Here is a 22397-nt window from a genome sequence, read left to right on the forward strand (position 1 = left end):
AGGTTGCGGCTAGGGCTCGGCCCCGGGGGCCGGGGGGGAATTTGGTAGTGTTATCCTTGCTCCAGAGAGGCAGCTCCCTCCCCATTCATTTTTGGGGAGCAGCATTCCTACAGATCTCGAACTTTTCTATCCTTCTGGCTAAATAAATTGGGGTGAGGGAGGGAAAAGGCAGATGCTGAGGCGCAGCTCCGGAGCGGTGCGGCCGGGACGGGACAGCACGGGATGGAAACAGCCCCGCTCCCGTTCCCGCTGCCGGTCCCGATCCCGCCTCGCTCCGCTTCTTCCCCTTTTCTCCGGGTGTTTTTATCCCGTGAAAAGTACCTGTTATTTTTCCAAACCGACACTTGGGGTCGCACTTTCTGTCTGTTTGAGCGTAAAAACAGCGTAAAAAGAAGCCCTAATCTCCCTTAATCGTTACAAAATGTTCAAAAAAAAAAAAAAAAAAAAAAAAGAAAAAAAGAAAAAAAGAAAAATCCTGTTACTGGACCAAAAAAAAAAAAAAAAAAAGAAACTCAAATCCCTGCACGGCGAGTGCTCCTTTGCATGCAGGCACTCACGCAGAGAACAGCAGAGGAAAGCAAACACGGTCCCCTCAGAACTGAAATGTAATTATATTTCCTCCCTTCTCTCTCTAACATTTGCGGCAGTTTGTGTCGATGCCTTGGCTTCACTTTAGGGACAGATTCGCTTCCTATCACCGGCGGATTTCCAGGGTCGTACGCGGGGAGCTGCCCCTCGGCCGCCCCAGCCCCGGCGCTAGCTCCCAGCCGGACCCGCTGCGGGCTTTTCGTGGTACCTTCACATCGGGAGCGGCCACAGAAAGTTTGGAAGGGGCGATGCGTGTGCGTGGAGCGGGGCGCAGGGGCGTGTGTGACCAGCTTCAGACGTGCTGCGGGACGGCAGCGGGCACGGAAGGACTTTGTTATGTTTAGAACAAAGGGACGGACGGTATGTCCCCAGCCACCACCTCCCCCCATCCTCTGGGGATCGCAGACACTGAGAGGGGTGTAAGCAAATGCAGGAGGAGCGGAGGAGCGGTGCCATGGAGCCGTGGAGCGGGCGCGGAGCGCCCGGCGGAGCCGGCGGGGAGCGGCGGCCGCTCCTCCGCCGCTGCGGAGCTGTCACGGCGCGGCCCGTGCCCGCCCCCGGCCCGCCCCCGGCCCCGCCGCCGCCGCCGCCCGCCCGGCCCGGCCCCGCCGCTGCGCTGCCATTGGCGCGGCCGCCGCCGGCCCCGGCCCCCGCCGCGCTCTCGGCGGGCACGGCCGTATAAGAAGCCAAGGAGGGCTGCGCTGCGAGCACAGCTGCACAACGAGCGCTGGCGGCGGCCGCAGCGGAGCCCCGGTCCTGCTCGTGTCCCCTCTCCTCCTTTTTTGTTTTCTCCCCTCCTTCCTCCCCTCTTCCCTCCCCTTCCCCCGCGCTGCCCGAGCCCGCCGGCGCTGCCCGGCACAGCCCAACACCCAGCGCGCTGCCCCGGCCGCCGGCCCGGGCTGGAAAGTTGCGGCAGACTCCGGTGCTTTGCACCGCGGGGGAAAGGCTCCGGACTTACAAAACCCAGACGGTTCGCACCGCTCTGCTTCCTGCACAGACCCGAAGGCAGCATCTTTGTTTCGTTTTGCTTTTGCCTTTCCTGCTGCCGCTCGCTCCTTTCTCCTTGAGACCGGGCGCGTCGGTGCCAGGAGCTGCTGCAGCCTGCGGCGCGCTGCGAGCGCTCGTACAAAAGGGCAGGAGACATCCAGGCGGCCCCGGCTCGTCCTTGGCTTTGTTGTCCGGACTGAAGAAGCTCCAGAAGCCGGGAGAAGGAGGCGGCGGTGGAGGGGGAGCGGAGGAAAGGAAGCGAGAGAGCAGAGCCCGGATTGATTTGGAATAGGGGAGCGCGGGCAGCCCCCTGCCAGGCTGCGCGCTGGGGTGAGGTCTCCAGCCCCTCCGCCGGGAGAGGTGCCCGCAAGACAGCGATGGCCGGAGAGCTCAGCATCGGAGCCGAGCTGCCCACTAGCCCCCTGGCCATGGAGTATGTCAACGACTTCGACCTGATGAAGTTCGACGTGAAGAAGGAGCCCCTGGGCAGGAACGATCGCTCGGGCAGGCACTGCACACGCCTGCAGCCTGCCGGCTCCGTCTCCTCCACCCCCATCAGCACGCCCTGCAGCTCCGTGCCCTCCTCGCCCAGCTTCAGCCCCACCGAGCAGAAGACCCACTTGGAGGACCTGTACTGGATGGCCAACAGCTACCAGCAGATGAACCCCGAGGCGCTGAACCTCACCCCGGAGGACGCTGTTGAAGCCCTCATTGGGTCCCACCAGGTGTCCCAGCAGCTGCAAGGCTTTGAGAGCTTCCGGGCCCACCACCACCACCATCATCACCATCACCAGCACCACCACCAGTACCCTGCCGTCACTCATGAAGACCTGGCCGGCAGCGGGCACCCTCACCATCACCACCACCATCACCACCAGGCCTCTCCCACTCCCTCCAGCTCCTCCAGCTCCTCCCAGCAGCTCCAGAACTCGCACCAGCAGCATCCCCCCTCCAGCAGCGTGGAGGACCGGTTCTCAGATGACCAGCTGGTCTCTATGTCCGTGAGGGAGCTCAACAGGCACCTCCGAGGCTTCACCAAAGACGAGGTGATCCGCCTCAAGCAGAAGAGGAGGACCTTGAAGAACAGGGGCTATGCCCAATCCTGCAGGTATAAACGTGTCCAGCAGAAACACCACCTGGAGAACGAAAAGACACAGCTCATTCAGCAGGTGGAACAGCTCAAGCAAGAAGTGACCCGGCTCGCCAGAGAGAGAGACGCCTACAAGCTCAAGTGTGAGAAACTTGCCAGCAATGGCTTCAGAGAGGCTGGCTCCACCAGTGACAACCCATCGTCCCCCGAGTTCTTCATGTGAGTGCTTAACAAAAATGATTAAAAAGCAAACAAACCCAACCCCCCCATCCCCAAACCTGACCCCGTCACCTTCCCCCCGCTCCCATCCTCCTCTGACATCTCCATCCATCTGTCTGCTTGACTAGAGAGAAAGGAGAGAAAAAACAGAGACTTGACTTTTTTGTTTTGTTTTTGCAGCATCCAAGTCTTCTAGAGTAGCTGTGGGAAGAGTAGGCTGGGGGTGGGAATGGGAGAGGTGAAGTGCAACTTTTGGACTTTCGTTTGTGAGTTAGAGAGAGGGACAGAGGCAGACGCCAAGGAGAAAAGGCCAAGTGAAGCGATTTACAGCTTGCTTGCTTGCCGAACGAGATGGACTTTAAGAGAATAATAATAAAGGACAATGAACAAGCCATCTATAACATGCTGCCTGCTCGGGAAGAGAGAGGACATACCCAGCACCATCTCATGCACAATTTACCTGCTTGGAAAAAAAAAAAAAAAAAAAAGAGAATAAATAAAAAGGACAATATATGCAAACTCTTCATATATTGCCTGCTTTGAGACATAAGTTGCAGGACTCAGATGGGACATTGACTCTAAGAAAGGAAAGAAAGAATGAAAGAAAAGAAAAAAAAACTCATCAGTTTTATTGCCTGCTTGATTATATAGAAAAATACGAAAATCTGCATTAAAAATATTAATCCTGCATGCTGGACATGTATGGTAATAATTTCTATTTTGTACCATTTTCTTGTTTAACTATAGCATGTTGATCATCGACCATAGATTTCTGTTATTGTTTTGTTTCATCGCTAAGAAAAGCATCCCAAGTTATCAAACTTTCTACTGCTTGTGCAGTTCTGTTCGTTGGTTTTGCTCTTGGTTTTCTTTTATGGTGTTGGCTTGTAAATATCTGCTACTTCAAACCGCACAGGAAAGAAAAACACACAGACACACAATAACATTTCAGCAGGCTGGTTGTACGGTTTGTTAGGTATTAAAGAGATGCTTAAGGAAAAGAAGTTATGGGCATTTTGCATTAGAAAAAACAGAACAACTTCGTGTATCTGGTGCACTTTTAAGTTGTGTTTTTGATTTCTTTGTCTTAGTTTTCATTTTGGTTTTTGTTTGTTGGGGCAGAAGCCAAACCGCCCGAATGGCATTGACAAACCTAAACTTACCAGGGAAAAAACTCCGATCGGTCACTAGAGACTCCTCCATGCCTTAAAGTGGCAGCGAAGCTCTTCCCTTCAGGACAATTCCCAGCCTGGAGCGGGGAGGTTTGGCCATGGAGTTTCCCTTCTGATTGTACACTCAGGAAGCGAAGGACGGACGAGATACCAGTTCCTTTAGAGCAGCAACTGCCCCTTGGGTTTCGGTAAATAAAGGAAAGCTAAACCCAACCCAACCCCCCTCCTCGACAGGAGCCGAGTCGCGATAGCAGCGAGGGCTCCCTGTGCCCCCTGAAGTCGGGTTCTCGCTGGCAGCAGCGCAGGGGAAGGGGGGGGTTGAGAACAAGTGAGCCCCACACGTGGTTTGAGGAAGACACACCGCAACTTTCAAGTGTATTCTTTTGCAATGATTTGTAACCTGCTTCTCTGCTTCCCTATGCAGCGAGTGAACGTTTTAGCCCAAATTTATTTGCAGTTGTGTAGTAGCAGTAGTTTGGAGTCTTATGGGTGTTTTTATTACTTTGGTTTTTGGTTTTTTTTTTTTCCTCCTGCAGGTCAGTAAAAGGATTTACGTTGCACTGACAAAAATACCAAAATGAAAACTTATTTTTTAGTTTCCTGTTAGGATAGCTGGCACTGCTGGCCGGATGCATTTTAAGTTTGTATTAGTTTATAAATTAACAGTAATAACAAGATTGTAATGAACAGCATGGTGCTTGCAGTTTTAAATATTGTGGATATTAGTCATGCATCAGAAAACGAGCTTTGGTTTTTACTGATTCAACTGTGTTGAAATCAAAACATTGCAGCAGCGGGAAAAAAAATGGTTTTTATTTCATGTAAAGTTCTGAAGGGATCAATTTCAAATCCTGCTTATGATATGGAAAATATTAAAAAACCTGGTCTATTGTAGTTTTATTCAGACTGGTTTCTGTTTTTGGTTATTAAAATTGTTTCCTATTTTGCTTATTAAAATCATGGAAATGGCATTTCTTGGAGAGAGCTGCTTCTCTGACGTCTGGTATGCTGAAAAAAAAAGAGAAAAAAGTAATAAAAGAAGGGGCAGGTTTGGACCCTTCCGTGTCCCCTCAGTGCTGCCGGGGCACAGCAGCCGCCGCTCTCCGGAGGCTCACAACCGGCTTTGCCCAACCCGGGATCGTCGCTGGACATGGGGTCGGGCCCCTCTGTCCTGCGCCCGCCTCTGCTTTGCCCGGGTCTCGCCCGTGGCAGAGGGGAGCATCCCCCCTCCAATCCCTCCTTATCCCCCCTGCATCCCTTCTGCACCCCCCGGGTCTCCCCGCCGAGAGATGCGGAGCTGCTGCGGGGTCCCTCCCTCTGCGGGGAGCGGGAGCCTCCGGCCTGGTCGCCCAGGGCTGCGGGAGAGGGGAAGAGCAGGGCGCAGGCACGGCTTTCTCTTCTTTTCTTCCCCCCCACCTTTTTTTTGCATTAGAAAAGAAGAGGACTTGAACAAGTCTGTCCTTTCCCCCGGCTCCTTTGGGATCCGGGCTCTCCATCCACTTTCTTCTCTCCATATGCACATTATTTTTTTATATATATATTTTATTTTATTTTATTTTATTTTATTTTATTTTATTTTATTTTATTTTATTTTATTTTTATTTTATTTTATTTTATTTTATTTTCACTTCCTTTTACTTTATTTCATTTTACTTTATTTTACTTTATTTACGCTATTTTATTTTAACCACAGCAAGCGGCAGTTTGTCAACCCTTTAGCTGCCTGTGGAGAAGGGCTCAGACACACTCCCCCCCCCCCCCGCCCCGCTCCCCCCCGCTCCTCTCGGAGCAGGTACCGCCGCTCCCGGGACGGCAGCCGAGGAGCGCCGGGAGCCCGGAGCCGGGCGGCAGCGTGTCTGCGCGCTCCTGCTTTCCCAGCGGGAAAACTGCGCTGGGCTTTAAACCGCGCTGAAAACCCAAATCAGAGGCACCCCGCAACCGAAAATACTCGCCCTCTCCCCGCCCTGCCTCTCTTCCCCACAGCCCCGAGCTCTCTTTGCAGGGGCGGCACAAGGCGCGTTTGGAGAACAAACCCGCTAAGGACAGAGTGTGAAAAACAGCAACAAAAAAGGGCAAAACCAGTAACTTAAACCCCAAATCCCCCCTTAAATCCCAGCCGCATCCCTGCCTGGTCAGAGCCAGCTGGGCTGGGGAGCTCAGAAGGGGCCGGGCCCTTTCCAGCCCCCCGGCCACATGAGTCAGGCCGGAGAACGAGCTCGTTCCCTGCTGGCCTGCGAGGGGGGACAGGAGTTTGCAGAGGATAAGGCTGAGGGAGCCTGGCTTTGCCCTGCATAGCCTCCCCCCGCCTGTAAATGCTATGGCTGCAGAAAGCCTGAGAGGAATATTGTTTGTGGGAACTGCCACAGCATATTAATGTCCCCTCATGCATGCATTGAATAAATCACCAGGGCTAATTGAACAACAACAACAACAACAACAAAATAGGAAAAACAGGCCTTAGAAAAGCCCTTCAGATTCCCACCGCAGGACTGTGTCAGCGCCGGGGCAGACCCGCAGCCCGGTCCCATTCCTGAGGTTTAATTTATCCCGTTGGAAAAGAAAAGGAAAACGGAGCCAAGCACCGAGCACCGCCACGGCTGCAGCGCGGGCATCGGCCCCGGAGCCGGCACCGGGAAGGGCCGGCGCTGGAGCGGGGCCGCGGGCTGCCCTCCCGCCGGGGCTCTGCCGTGCCCAGCGGGGTGCACAGCCACAGCGCTGGTGCTGGGCCCGACCGGAGGCTGGGCAGGGCTCTACCCCGGCGGCACCGGGCACCGGGCACGGGCAGCACCGCTGCCTGCACCCCAACCCCAACGGTGACCCCCTTGAGGGGCTTCGCTCGCCATTGCTATCCCCGCTCATCGGCTTTGATCTCGCGCTGCTCATCACTGGTTCATGGAGGGCTGTTGACACCGGAGTCAGGGGCACGATGAGGGCACTTTCTTGAAGAGAAAGGGGAAGGGAGCAGCGTCTCTTTTCCTGCCCGCCGTGGGCTCCCACGGGAACCAGGGGCTCTGCGGGTCAGCTCGGGGGTCCCCATTTCCCACCCGGAGCCCTGCGAGAAGCTGCATGTCAGCTGCGGGGGATAGAGCATCTTCCCACCCTAAACCCCTGTTCTTGCCCCTCTCCAGGCAGGCAGCCTTGCAGGCGCCTCCTCTGCCTGTCCTTGCAGCTCCGGGAGGTGCTGCAGTGCCCGGCTTCCGCAGCTGATGCGGCTCGGAGGGCCGAGTGCGACCACCTCCGGCTCCGTAAAACTTCCCGGTCATCAGCATATCGCCCTTGAGGCTCTCCGGAGCCCAGCTGCTGCAAACCGCCTCCCAGAACACCCCGTGAGGCCTGGGAGCGGTCCCTATCCTTGCCCCGGGGAGGACAGACGGAGCAGGGCAGCTCCCGGGGGGGCTCCGGTGTTTACTGCCAGGCCCCCGCAGCAGTGATGGGCTGAGCCTGTACCCCGGGGGGACGGGGTGTACGACGGGGAAGAGCTCAGGGTCTGCACGGCTGAATTGTGCTGCCGGACGATGGGTCACTCTGCGATCTCGTATAGTGCCCGAGGACGGTTCCCTTCAGCGAAACCCGTGTTATTTTGTTTGATCTCGCAGGTTTGTTGCGAGCAGCCAGAGGAGAGCTGAATCCCCCGGGCAGAGGGGAACGACCGGCCCCTGCTGCTCCAGCACTGGAAGAGACACTCGGTCAGGAAACGCAATTGGAACGCTCTCCTTCCCCTATTTACTGACACAAAACTTATAGACCAGCTCTGCCAACCGCTTCATAGACCCTTCTCAATATTCCCTGCCCTCCTCCCCTCCAGGAAGGTGTATAAAACTGATTGTCTTTAATTCCAAATCAGAGAAACCAAAAAGACTTTTCGAACTAAAGATAGAAACAGCATCCCAAGACTGTACAGAGATGCTGAGCGCGGCTGCTGGCCGGCAGCCGAGCTGCTCCGTGTTGAGGTGGGCAGGCGAGATGTGTTGTGAGGATGAGCCAGGGCTTGGAGATAACTGCTCCCAGCTGGTTTAGGGTTTAATTTTCCTTTTTTCTTTCCCTTTTTCTCCCGTTCCTTCCCCCTTCCGGGCTGGCGCGGTGCCCGCCTGGCTCCGGCAGCCGGGCTGCACTCGGTGATTGACAGACCGGGGTCAGGGAAGCTCTCCGGGGCTCTGCGTGTCAGGTTTCCAGAGGACACATAACGCATCTCCAGCCCTCGGGAAAGCCCCTCCTGGCTCCGCAGCCGCGCAGCTTCCCTCGCATCCTACCCGGCAGCATCTCTTCTGCAGTGCCCCGCCGTGCCCTGCTCCTCTCCTCTTTCCTGTCTCCTCTCTCCACTCTTCTCCACTTTTCTCTCTTCTCTCTCCTCTCTCCAATTTTAAGTTTGCTCTCCCCCTACGAGGATTAAAACAGTAATTCCCCACCACCGAGGGGGAAAAAATATTTTGCTCTTTCTTTGGACAATTTTCAGGCATGCTTTTTTTTTTTTTTTTAATTTATTCTTTTTTAAATTTAATTTAAATCCTTGCATTTCACTCCATTCAGGGTACAGTAAATCTGAAGTTACATGTGCACGCACACACACACACTCTAAATATCCTATTGCATAATCCTGTGTAGCACTTTCTGTAGTGTGCAGCGATCTGATAGGATCCCACACCAGACTTTTGTCTCATTCAGGAAGGAGAACAAGAAGATGAAGGGGGAGAGGGGGCCAGGTGGGGGGAAGCTTTCAAGTGCTTCTTTTTCTTGATTTTTAAATGGTGACTTCCAGTTGTGAATCCTGACCACAGCACGAGGTGCTGCAAAATGTGTTCAAGGCCAGGTTGGACACAGGGGCTTGGAGGAAGCTGCTCAAGTGGAAGGTGTCCCTGCCCGTGGAAAGGGATTGGAGCTGGGTGAGCTTTAAGGTCCCTTCCAAGACAAACCAGGCTGGGCTTCTATGTTTCTATGAAAATGTTTTCTTGCCCCTGCATCCCAGACAGGGAAGAGATGATTTGTATTTGTGAGCTGGTCCTGCGCATCATGGTATGTGGAAGTGTTAGAAAACGGATTGTGGTGTACTTAAACCCTGAGATATTGCAAATCCTTAAGCAGAACTGCTCCAATGGAGGCTTATTGTGTTTACAGGTTTGTCACAACATGGTTAGAATAAACACTGTAGTAAAGAGGGGAAAAAATCATTCTGCAGAAAGCAAGAGACATGTTTCCCTGTCCCACGGAGGCTGCTATTAGGTTTTGAGAGAGTTGTCCTCTACTGTGTTGTATTTCCCCTTTTAAAGTTTCACTGTTTGTCTTAAGGCACAGATTCAAAACACTGCATTTCCACTTTATACATGTGTTCTCTTAAAAGATTTGTTTAGACAAGGAAACCAATGCTAAGTGTTCTCACTTGAAAGAAATTAAATATATAGAATGATAAGCCGCTGCTAAAATATATAAAAAACACTTAAATTAATAATAAGAACTTGTTCTGAGGCAAAATTCAATTTTACTTCCTATTATGCAATCTTCGCATGTAAAGTTGCTTTAATGCAAAATAGCAGCTCATCAAAAATTCTGTTTTATTGGTATCAAAAATTTATGATATCCTGAGGCATGAGGGGCAGAGAGCAAGGTAGGAAAGCTGTGTCCTTTTACCAAGTTTAGTGCTTTCTTTAAAGAAACATGTCAAACTTATTCCTCCTCCCTTCTTCCTCATGTTTGGAATCAGTGGGCAAAGGTTTATACCAGGGAAAGCTCTTGCACTGACAATGTCACCGTGCCCCTCTAGCACACCATGGTGTTGACCGTGCCCTCCCTGCAGACTCCTGCTTGCACTGCAGTACTGGGAGACACCAGGACACGTCCACGCAAATCTAGCAATGGGATTATTTCATTCAGCATTGCAATAACGCTGATGAATTGCAATGACACGTGCATTGTTTGTGCCTGTATTTGACTATCAACGCCTGCAACCTCCCAGTGATAAATGTAGAGATCTGATTCTGCTCTAGTTTGGGCTTCCCACTAATGAGTCTTCATTTGTTTCCAGAAAGGTGCTCCTGGCTTTCTAAAGGATATTAAACACTCGGTGACAAGGGCATTGTGTCCAGTATGATTATTTTACTGTGAAATGAGCGTGGCAAGAAATCAGCACCAGGCACCTGAAATCTGCATTGATAAACTGTTCTTACTGCTTCTTCAGTAGAACTTCAGGCAATTTATTAAAGGCATTTATTACTGACCTTTTATAGCTGGGGAAACTGAGGCAAGGTTGATGGCAGGGCTCGGTCAGACACGTCCCTTGAGCCACGGTGCCTCCGCTCCCCTTGCCCCAGCTGCAACCATAGGGCAATGTTAGCAATTGCCATGGGCTTTAATATGGGGGGTTTATGGGTCCTGTCTTATTGACTACTGAATGGAGCAGAAACCTTCCTGCTGGTTCAGGGGGCCCATTCAGAAGAGAAATTACAGAGGGCAATAAAGCTGCACCTTGGACTTCTGCTAACTTCCTTGCTCCTATGCTATGGTGCACTTAATACCTACGGCCTCTACAAACATGAGAAAAGGAATATATGGTTATAAACGGGTGTTTGAGCTATCACAGCTCTCTGGATATGCATTTCCCCCTAATTAAGGCAAACAACAACCACAGGCAAAAGGGGTTTGAGTCCGAAATCTCTGTTCATGTGATTCTAAAGGAGAGCTTTTACATTTATCCTCAGTCTGGCCCCCATGTTGTTTACTGCCCAGCGGCGTCTAGCCCCACATGTCCTGCTAGTGCTATCGCAATGCTATTGTCAGCTCTAGGAAGAGTCAGCCCGTGTAGTTGCTGCGGCTGATGAATGCAGAGTGCATTCAGGACACTGGGAAGAGAGGGCTGCTAAACTCCTTCTGACACAGCCCATCCTTATTTTTATGTTAGCCTTGACCCATGGATCAAGCATTTTATTCTGGGTATTGCAGTGGCAACGCTACACTGGTCTGCGAGTGCACACACTGATCTCGGGGATTGGAAAAGCACAGATTCATAAGGACCATCACTGGTTTTGCAGAGTGACAGGTTAACCCACTCCACAGACGGATAAAAGGGGTAGCAAGGATGTTAGTAGAAAATGGGTTTGAAAGCATATTTCCAGGTCCTCACCTACCTCTAGTTAGGCACCCAAAAGAGCAGGGTGTTAAGCAAACACCTCTGAGCCTGTGGGGCTGCGTAATAAGTGACTCACACAGAAGTCTGACCGACAGTCAGGAATTGTGATAATAAAAACAATCAGAAAAAAAGCATATGGCTTTCTGGTTGCAGTATTACCAGAGCTCTCTCACGCAGTGATTTCTGTCCTCCTGCATGACTTACTTACATCATGAGGTGATGCAAAAGAAAAGGACCCTTTGCTGCTAATATTAAACAGCAGGTAAGTTTAAATTTGGAATAAACAGTATTTATAGTCATGTTACTCAGCTCCATAACTAATGGATAAAACTTAAAGCTTAGCAGAGGTATCAGCTGGTCTCTGCTCCAGTATCTAAACCCAATGTTTCTATTAAATAAGTCTTGTATCTTTTAAAAGAAGCCCTTCTCCGTAATCTGTTTTCAATTGAAGACCACGTAAATGTACCAAGATTACCAGATCACATTGTTTACAGATGAAACAGTTTAAAGGTGAAGTTATTTTTGGTTTAAATCTTCTGTTTTAAAATGAAAGGCATTTCTGGAGTAGCTGCCGAAAAACAAGAACACCAGAAAAAAGGAAGAAGATAAAACGTGGCACTGCGAGGGTTAAGCAAGGTCCTAGGATCCAAGTAAATATTTATATGAGTGCTCAAAGAGGGGGGAAAAAAATCTCAATATAACCAAAATATAAATCACGGTGCTTTATGTTAGCTGTCAAATTATTCTAGCCCCTGCATTCCAGTACTTGCTCTACTGGTAATGTCACATACAATACGTGGGCTTATGCCCTGGTGCAGGTTTGGCAGGTAATTAAAGTCAGTTGCATGGAGGTTTACACAGACTCCCTCCGATCCACTAAAAGACAAACAACCTGTTAACTGTGATAGCTCCAAGTGTGCAAAACTATATGGGAACAGGGATTCTCTAAGCAGGGGAGAACAGCCTGACTCTGGTGTTCTGCTCCATGCCTTGTCTCCAGCGTGGATTAACTCTTCGGTGCCTCTGTAGCACAGGCAATGAAAACTGGGGAGCAGCAGAACCAGCAGCCATTTGTCAGAGGGGAAAACACAACACTAAAAGCAAGGCCTGAGGGCAGGTAGCCTCGGGTCAGGCTTGCCTGCATTCTTGACCTGGGGGGGACTATTCCTCCTAGAAGTCATTTGGTTGATTCAGCCTTTCAGCCTTGTCCTGCCTCTCTGTGCATTGGAGACTCCAGTCATGACAGCGAATTCCTCCCGGCAGCGTCACGATGCAGCCTGTTCTCCAACCTGAGAGGGTCCTGGAGACCCCCAGCTCCTTCCTTGGGAGGCAGCCTGTAAATGATACCCAGAGCTTAAGTCTCATGGCCTTTGATGGAACGCTGTCAATAAAAGAAAACCAGAATGAAACTGCAGCTCGGCCCCTGCCAGCTTTCACCTTCTCTTTTGACTTCCTTGCGTGAGCAGGTCGAAGGAAGGTTTTCAGGTGTGCTCCTCATTCCGCTCTCCCTGCCGGAGGTGTTCCCATCTCGGGGGGGGTGGATCTTTGCACTGGGAGGCACCCGCGCATCTCCTGCTCCACATAGGAAACGGGCGCAGGGCTGCAGGTTCTGCTCTGGGAACCAGAGTGCTGTGAAGCCACACCTGTGTGGATGCAACCCGGGTGTCAGAGAGCTGTGCCAGCACCGACACCACCGCCGTGCGGCACCCTCTTATTTAACCACAGAATTAGCATGGCACCAAGATGACGGGTTATTGCCCTCTGGCTCTCCCCACGTGTGCGTCATCCCTACCTCCAGCCTCTAAAGACACACGCTGGGGGCAGAGAGTGAATCCTTCCCCATATGGGCTGCATTTCACTGCCTTTCAATGGAAGATTCCAGGAGGGAGTCAAGCTGTATGGGGGGCACTCGTCTGCAAGGGTAACCCCACCACCAGCATCATTTCACAGGGGCTAGTGAACAACCACCATTTAGCTGCCATCCATTCACCTAGACGTGAGAGTATCCATTCATACTCATTTAACCAGTTTCTTATGATAATCTCTGTCTACCTTTTTTCTTATCTTCTAGTCATATACAAAATCAAAGAGCAAGGGCCTTCCTGTATTAGCCCAGATTCCTGTTACTCAGCTTGGGAAATGTGAGGTTGAATCCCAACAGTAAGGAAAAAAGCCTTCCAAAACCCCAAACCAAGCACAGATCAACTTTTGGAATCGCTTAGGTCCCTTTATCTGCCCTAATCAAATGGTTATTTGTCTGTCTGATCAGAGTTTAGATAAAGTTCTCATCAATTTGTAGTAATTAAACGTGAAAGGGGAAGAAGCAGAGGGTTTCCCAGCAATGTGCTGCAGGAGGGGAGTTTTGGAGGAAGGCAGAACCCCTTGTTGAACATCTGCCAGCCTGCATGGAAGGTAGCGGTGATTTCCCTGCTCTTGTGGAGTTCCTCTTCACTCACTGCAAAGATGTTCTCCTCCTGCCACTAAAATCAACCAGAGGAGAGAGAGAATCCCTGGAGAGCAGGAGAATATTTTCCATAACAAGCTATTGCCTCTGATTACAGTAAGTGACAGATATGAAAAAGAAAATGAAGTCCCAAGGGAAGACGCCATCACCTCCCCCATCAGGACTTTGCTCCCATGTCAGAATTATGCAAGCTAGAGCACAGTGCAATGCTTGCTCTATTCAAGATAGTTGTCAAGAGCAAAGTATAAACATTTCCAGCAAATGCACTTAATAGAAGTTTGTTTGCCAAGTCCTGCCGCCTCCTTTCTTGGTTATGGTGAGGAAAAGGCCTTTTTCATTGAGGGGGGAAAGCCCCTTCTCCCAATTAAAGGAAATCCTAAACCTGTGAATGTAAAGCCTTTTCTAGCCGTCTGCATCGACTGTAGCAGCAATGTACCCAAAGTCTATCCAAGGGGGATGCAGAAGATGCTCAGCGGATCTCCGGTGGTGCATTAAACATGGTCACATTCCTGGGAGGAAAGACTTTGGGAATATGCCCGCTGGCCTTTGCTGGCACTAGAGTTTCACTCCAGCCTCCAAGGGGTTAGGTGCCTTCTGCCAGGAGATAGCTGAACCCAGGGAAGAGAGACATTGTGGCAGCAATTAGGCTGTAATCTGCCTTTGCTTGAATCACTTTGCTCCACCCTGAACATGCAGTACAGCAAGGCTGGAAGCTCCTCCAGCCAAGAACTTGGGACTCCAGGGAAGGGGTGTGTTTGTTCCTCTTCTGAGCTAACTACTTCATTCCAAGAGTTGTCTTGAGCTACTGTCGCCAGCTCAATATGCCTTTAGCAGGAAACAGGAGCTTTCTGTGAATGAAAAAGGCCTGAAGAGGATGCTTCTGTTTTAATTAACCCATGTACCCTATAGATTCCTGCTTTTTCCTTGAAATCTCAGCTGGTTTCTGTAATTGCTGTCCTCAGTGTGATTCCCCCTCCCCGCACTGCACTTGCCTTTTCCCAGGCCGCCCCCAGTGAGCCCTCCCATAGCTGGAGTGCAGGAGGAGCTGCTTCCCACCGGGAACCTGCTGATGACTCCGAGATGACTGCAGAAAACCCTCCCCAAGTCCATCCCTCCATGCTCCCACATGACAAGTGTTGGCTGGAGAGGAGCTCTGGAGGTCTCTCATCCACTCTCCAGCTCGAAGCAGGGCTGTTGCCAACACTAGATCGGTTCAGCCGTGGCTGTGCCTCAGCAAGTCTTGAACCCCCCGGGTGGAGATCCCACCACCTCTCTGGGTGCCTGTTCCACCCACATTCTGCTGGTTCTATTTCTAGGAACTTACCCATCTCCAGAGGAACTCTGTTCTCCCACAGGACAATAACTTCAAGAAGTTTTGCAATGCATCCCGCCCCCAGTCCTTCAAGGACCTGATGACCCAGAAACACGCAGGAAGTTGAACACCTATGATGGGAACCAGGAACATTAAGTTTCTGTTTAGGTCCTCAAAATCCCTGCCAGAGCCAGACTGTTCCTCAAGCTCATAGGCTGGAGGCACCTGTAAAGGTCTCCAGACCCCTAAAGTCCTGCTGCTCGGATGGCCAGGAGCAGCTTGCTGCCTGTATCAAGCTTAGGTCTAATTCACATACATGAAAATAAGATATTATTCTGCCTCTCCCAGCTAAAGGCTCAATTTGCCAAGGTGTTCTTAGAGCGTTGCCCTCAGATCTACCCGACTCTGCAGCAGGATTTATGTACTGAGTGCATATATAATATCCTATCCATGCCCGTATGTTCATGTTTGCAGTCTATTCCCCCTGGCCCAGGTTACTGTACATAGCAGAACAGCTTCAATAGAGAACAGCAGGAAAGTAATGGTGCCAGGCACCTCTGGGATGGGTGCTTGTACCCCTGGGTGCAGTAGCGAACCCAATCGCTGTCTCTTGCCCTACAGAAAGGCAGCAAGGGCCAGGGCCTCCCTTTGAAAGGAGAGCTTGGGATGCCCACCTTCAGGAGAAAATTCTATGTGTGACGGGGAGGCAGATGGCAATATAAGCCTGAATAGGGTGGATAATTGCCATGGGAGCATGATCTGAATCATTGCTTTGTTTCATGGATTCCATGGTTGTATAGCTTGTGACAGGGCTCAGAAAAAATCATGGGGATTACAGTGGAAAAGTCAGTGTCCTGGCATTTCACCACCAGTTAGAAGCTTCGGTGGTGATTTGGTTGCCATCTAGCCCACACAAAGAAAACAAATCTCACAGAGGAAGGACTCAATACCTACAAATCAGAGGAAAATGGATTTCCAGGCTCAAAACAGAGGACACTTGGATTGTAATGATAAAGCTAAAACAAGCAGTGATTTGAACATCTCATGGGGGGGTTGCAAAGGTACATTCAATTGCCTGGAAATGGGAGGGAAAAGATTGGATATTTTTCCAAGAGTTGTTTTAACCAAATGAGGAATTAATCCAGACGTGTCCTATGGTCTATTATACATATGAAATCAGATTAGATGGTCACAGTGGTTTCTTCTGGTCTTACAATCAATGAAAAAAAGAAAGTAACTGTGGTGATAGCGAAACAGTGAATAAATATAGTGCTGAACGAGCAGGGAGGGTACAGCCATATGAAAATATTATGAATTCTAGAACTTATATAATAGATTGCATTCACTTCAGCAAGAGCCACCATTGTTTTTTTCCACATTTAATTTAAAGAGGCAATATCCTTTTAAGCTTTCATTCTGCAGCAGGGTAGATTAAATTTAAAATAGAAAAGTGCTGCAGAATAGATCTAGGGATGTTCAGGGCTGGAGGACAACTTAATGAAGCAGAAACTGAAATACCATACGTCTCCAATAGCTTTAATTTATATAAATATTATCTTTGTGTCTTTCATAACATGATGCAGAGGAGCTCAGAGTACAGTGCAATTCCTTTGCTTTTCAAGACAATTTTATCCATTTTAGTACCTGGGTTTGGATCCAGCCCAATTCAAACCGAAAGAGCTATAAAGATTTTTTTTTTGCTCTAATTGCTGAAACAGTCACATATAAAATCAGTTTAATGGCTGGAAAAGGCTGCATGGTGTATAAATAGGGATAAGTACCAGACCACCTAGAGCCCAGTCCTGCCACAGTATTCAGACTGGTCAGTGCTGTCACATGAAGACAGCGCAGGACTGGTGGCAACTCTGGTCATGCTGAGATGGAAACTGGGAACCCTCCTAACACAGGTGCTTCCAGACCCAGTACATCATGATTTAAACAGCTTGGTTTTGTAGGGCTGTACCTTCAATGAATCATAGAATAGAATCACAGAATCCCAGACTGGTTTGGGTTGAAGGGACCTTAAAGCTCCTCCAGCTCCAACCCCTGCCACAGGCAGGGACCCCTTCCACTGGAGCAGCTTGCTCCAAGCCCCTGTGTCCAACCTGGCCTTGAACACTGCCAGGGATGGGGCAGCCACAGCTTCTCTGGGCACCCTGTGCCAGCGCCTCAGCACCCTCACAGGGAAGAGCTTCTGCCTAAGAGCTCAGCTCAGTCTCCCCTGTTTCAGTTTGAGCCCATCACCCCTTGTCCTATTGCTCCAATCCCTGATGAAGAGCCCCTCTCCAGGTTTCCTGTACCCCCTTCAGACACTGGAAGGCTGCTCTGAGGTCTCCACAAAGCTTCTCTTCTCCAGCCCCCAATGCTCTCAGCCTGTCTTCGTGCAGGATATTTGTATGAAGCCGAAATCAGGACCGTCAGCAGGAGGGAGCTGTGGTTGAGCATGCACTTCAGATGGGATTTATTCCCTGCTGGTGAAGGATTACATGCTGGAATAATGGCAGAGCAAGGCCAACAACCCCATCATTGGGGCAGTCCCAGGCAGTCCCTCTGGTGAGGCTTTTCCTGATATGTTGGGATGTCTGTGTATCACTTCATGTGCTCTGCAGGATCCCAGATCCGTCTCTGCTCCTAACTCACTGCATCGGTGTGGATAAAGCAGCCTCCCTGTGAATTAATTTTCATTTCTCTGTGGTGAAATAATATCTTTTACTAATCTCTGAAAAAGACTTTGAAACTTAAGTAGCAGTATCTGATGTCTAGCACCTTATTCATTCAGATATTTGAATTTGCTCAAGACATGTAAAACTTGGGTTTTTTCTTTTCACTCTGTGTTAGAAGTGGGGAGAAAGAGAGAGAAAGAAAAAACATGTTGCTGGAAGACATCTCCATTCTGAATAAAAGTAGAGTTCATTAGTGAAGAGGGTTCATCTTTTCTTTATTCTTCATAATATGCATTCTCATGATTGGTTACAAGTCTGGCATTGCTTCTTCCTTCATATGCTGCCAACAGTTTTCTGTGATCTTAATTTTCCCCCTCTATGAAAACCTCAGGAAAAGAAGCCACCATATATTAGCCTGCAAGTATTTGATTGACACACAGATTAATGTTACACAATTAAGGAGTGTTACCAGGTGAGTGCTTCAAAAATCACAATATTTCACAGGCAGGCAGGCTTCCTAACACCAGTAAGTAGAAATACTTTATAAAAATTATTTAGAATCACCATCTATCATCATGAGAAACCTTGTGTTGTGTTGAAGTAATTGACAGGTTGATAGCTGTGAAACGCTTCCAATCCAATCAAATACAACATGGTATTTCCAATAACACCGATACGCAAGGATTTACAGTGGTTACCAATTTATTATGGAAAAATGATGAAGTTCTCATTTGTGAGCAACTTGAGTGTATTTCAACTCCATGATCAGTGTCCTTCAAACCATCACTAATCCAGTCATTTCTTTCATGAATAAAGGAGCCATGAATATGCATATTAGGTGTAGCACAGTATGGGCTGCTCTGCCACCTTACATCCAGAAGGTCATGGACATAAATCTTCTTAGATGCTAACTATTCCCTCTACCTCAGACAGGTACCGAGCAGCTCCCCAGTTTCCTGCATTGTTAAAGAGGGGTGCAATTGGGTAGAAACCCTCACGTAGTCACTCCTTCATGGCTCACATGGATGAAAAAGAAACTAGAATTGAAAGAATGGAGCTTGAAATGGACCTGCCAGGCGCTTGCAGGCAGTTCATCAGTCACTTAATGTGAACCTAATGGCTCTGCCTTTTCCAGGAGCTGTGGCCGGCACTGGGGCTTCAGCTGCTCTGGCCTTGCTGATCCATTTAAGCTGGGTTGGAAATGGATCCTGTCCTCCACAGCTCATGCAGGAAATACTTTTGGGATCTTAAAATAAACCCCCAGTTTTCTGCGGTGGCATAACACACGTGGTTCAATCTCTGGCTCACAAAGTATGTAGAAGAGGTAGAGGAACTGCACAGAAGAGCAGCCAGGATATTCAGAGTGATGGGAGACTTCAGATAGGATGACTCCCCTGCCTGAAGTTCCATCCAGCTTCTTTCCCCTGCCTTCTCTTCCCACTTCCATGTTTCCTACTCTCCGTTCCCCCCTTGAGAAGTCTGCAGGAAGGATAAAGCGTATGGGCTTCTCCTCTACTCAGGAGAATAAAAGAGCCCAACAACGAATTGGAAGACACAGCACCTCTTGTTCACTCATTTCCCTTGCACACTTGGAGTTATTTGGGCTAATTCTGATCTTGTTAACCTGGGGTTTAAGTCACAGAGAATCTCTGACTTTGATGGAAAAAACCTTCTGCTAATGTTAATAAAACCAAACAAAAAGTAATAGACGTTCCTGATTCATAGAATCATAGAATAGTTAGGGTTGGAAAGGACCTTGAGATCATCCAGTTCCAACCCCCCTGCCATGGGCAGGGACACCCCACACTAAACCATGCCACCCAAGGCCTCATCCAACCTGGCCTTGAACACCTCTCAGCTTCAGGACCACCAAAAGAAGCAGGCAAAATCTTTTCCTTTTTTATGCAAGTGTTTTTAAAGGAGAAGCACCTCTGTACTCTTTAGTTTTCTTCTAAGACAAACATTTGTTTTAAGACATTTCCAGCAAGGTTCTAGTGTCAGGGATTTCCTTTCCCCACCCTGTTCCCAAAATTAATGAGGGAGAGATGGAACATAATATCCTAGAGTAACAATTAACCTTCAGCCACTTGCTTGTCACACAGCATATGCAGATGCAGGAGGAAGAACAGCTCAATTGAATGTACTCTGAAGTATCGTCCTTTCAAATTCTTACTAGAGGACACAGGTATATAGAAAAACCCATAAAGAAACTGGACCCAATTCTGCAATAGGCTCCTGTGGGGCACAGAGGTAAATGGGGTCATCCTTCTCCAAGGCTCACTGCAAGACAAAAGGTTATAACAGGAATTTTCCTAACTAACTCTTGGGTTATTGGAAAAATAGATGTAACTATATGTGTAACTGTATGTTGATATAACTCCATATGTAATTATATATTTAAGTATATATAGCTATATGCATAGCGATACATATAGTGGTAATGAACATCACTACCACTCCCTTTGCAGCTACCTGATGTTTCTCACTAGATCATAGAATCATAGAATCATAGAATAGTTTGGGTTGGAAAGGACCTTAAGATCATCCAGTTCCAACCCCCCTGCCACGGTCAGGGACACCTCACACTAAACCATGGCACCCAAGGCCTCATCCAACCTGGCCTTGAACACTGCCAGGGGTGGAGCATTCACAACCTCCCTGGGCAACCCATTCCAGTGCCTCACCACCCTCACAGTAAAGAATTTCTTCCTTAGATCCAATCTAAACTTCCCCTGTTTCAGTTTGAACCCGTTACCCCTTGTCCTGTCACTACAGTCCCTGATGAAGAGTCCATCCCCAGCATCCTTGTATGAACTTCAAGAGCTCCCACTTTGACCAAGAAAACATTGCTCACTTTCCCCAGCAGTCATCTAGGAAGGGTTATTGACAGGTGTTTGACATTCAGTTTCTGTGCAGTTCAGACAAGAGAGCTGGGTCTGAAACAGGGATTCCCTGCCTCCTGCTCCACAACACATTGCTCTGTTTCTGTTTTGAGAGACAAAAATGGGCCGAGAAAGTTGGGGCTGTTCAGCCTGGAGAAGAGAAGGCTGCGTGGAGACCTCAGAGCAGCTTCCAGTGTCTGAAGGGGGCCTACAAGGATGCTGGGGAGGGACTCTTCATCAGGGACTGTAGTGACAGGACAAGGGGTAACGGGTTCAAACTGAAACAGGGGAAGTTTAGATTGGATCTAAGGAAGAAATTCTTTACTGAGAGGGTGGTGAGGCACTGGAATGGGTTGCCCCAGGGAGGTTGTGAATGCTCCATCCCTGGCAGTGTTCAAGGCCAGGTTGGATGAGGCCTTGGGTGCCATGGTTTAGTGTGGGGTGTCCCTGCCCATGGCAGGGGGGTTGGAACTGGATGATCTTAAGGTCCTTTCCAACCCCAACTATTCTATGGTTCTATGATTCTATGAAAGTTTCTCACTGTCCAAACTGTAGCAATTCTCGTCAGAAAGATGTTTTTGTTTTCAGAGACATCCTTTTTTTTTTTCTTAGTGTTATGTATAGTTATTCTGAAAAAAGAGCTATTATAGAAGGCTATTGCATTATTTAGATGGCATATTAGGACTGGATTATAATTTCCATGGGAAAGAAGCCCAACACCCATCAGGAGTTTCTCAAGCAGATTAAATCTATCCACTGGTGTTAAAGCCAGGCAGTGGGCTGGTTTCACCACCGCATGAAATGAATCTGGGCTGGTCAGGCTGGCTTTTTACCCCTCTTTCCTTTACCCAACCTGGCTTAGACAGCTTCTCTCAAATATTTTATTTCACATGTTGCTGGCAAAAGCATCAAAACCCTAGCTGGGCTTAGATTACAGCTGACAAATCACAGTAATTCACGATCAGAGCTACTGTAGTTATTCAGAGCAACTTGTGCAGCCACGGGGGCTGAGAGTGACTGACAGCACTGCAAAAATTACCTGCTAGAGTTTCTTACGGCTGCCAAGTAATTTGGGTTAGCAGCTCTTTTGCTGAAAGAAGCACCTAGTGAAGAGGTTTGGCCCCATGGTATCTTGTCTCTAGATGGATCACAGCAGTCAGAGGAGCAGGATGACTGTGATTAAATTGGCCACAGAGGTGTATGATGTTGAAAATGCTGTTATTGTCAGTGAAACAAAACCATAACAAAGCCAATTTAACAGCTATCCAAGCATTCCTGGTTAACGGAGGGGGTTATCCCTAGAAATGATAACAAATAGGACGATATCCCCACTTTCCATCCTTACAGTCACCTGCCATATTGTACCAGTGGAGATGTATGGTTGCAGGTCCCTGTGTGCGGAGAGTCCTCGCTGCTTTCTAGCATGTGCAGACCTTGCTACCACAGTCCTTCCATGGCTTACAAAGTTACACTATTTTAATAGTGGTTTAAATTCCTTGACACACCAGTGCTGAAGAAACCTGAATAATCTGCATGGAATGAGAAGTGAAACTCTCATCACCATTTCGAGTTCTAAAACACCAGCTCTGTCAGGAGAAGTTTCAGGACCCCTTTTTCTAAGTGTAGCCAGGTTTCAAAACCAGTCACAGCCTGGATTCCTTGTTCGAGTTTCCCTTGCTTTATAAAATGAAAGTTCCTTTATTTGTCTAGTGTGGTACAGAAAATAGTTTAAAGTTGATGTATTTTGATCCTTCACATTTTAAACCGTCAGTTTTCAACTGGCAGCTTCTGGCTTCTCCAGCAAGTGTTTCCAATACCTTTGCAAACTGGTGTACTGTCTAATAGACTGCATCTTCAAAAGCTACCTCTTTTCAGGGGAATCGAGCTGATACTTTCATTCCAG

The 22397-nt window shown here is 48.9% G+C and overlaps 1 protein-coding gene across 1 annotated transcript; it reads left to right on the forward strand.

The window, feature by feature from the left end:
• Nucleotides 1-1313: 1313 nt before the first annotated feature.
• MAFB (MAF bZIP transcription factor B) lies at nt 1314-3387 on the forward strand. The gene is made up of 2 exons (XM_080627583.1): nt 1314-2884; nt 3065-3387. Exons 1-2 carry the CDS (start codon nt 1953-1955, stop codon nt 3078-3080), a joined length of 948 nt encoding a protein of 315 aa, XP_080483709.1. The 5' UTR covers nt 1314-1952; the 3' UTR covers nt 3081-3387.
• The last annotated feature ends 19010 nt before the right edge of the window (nt 3388-22397 follow it).

The sequence above is a fragment of the Psittacula echo genome, assembly GCF_963264785.1.
Source record: "Psittacula echo genome assembly, chromosome: 12".
NCBI classification, from domain to species: Eukaryota; Metazoa; Chordata; class Aves; order Psittaciformes; family Psittacidae; genus Psittacula; species Psittacula echo.

Bases quoted from the DNA above. Each gene is read 5' to 3' on its own strand.
- MAFB (XM_080627583.1), top strand. From the start codon at position 1,953: ATGGCCGGAGAGCTCAGCATCGGAGCCGAGCTGCCCACTAGCCCCCTG.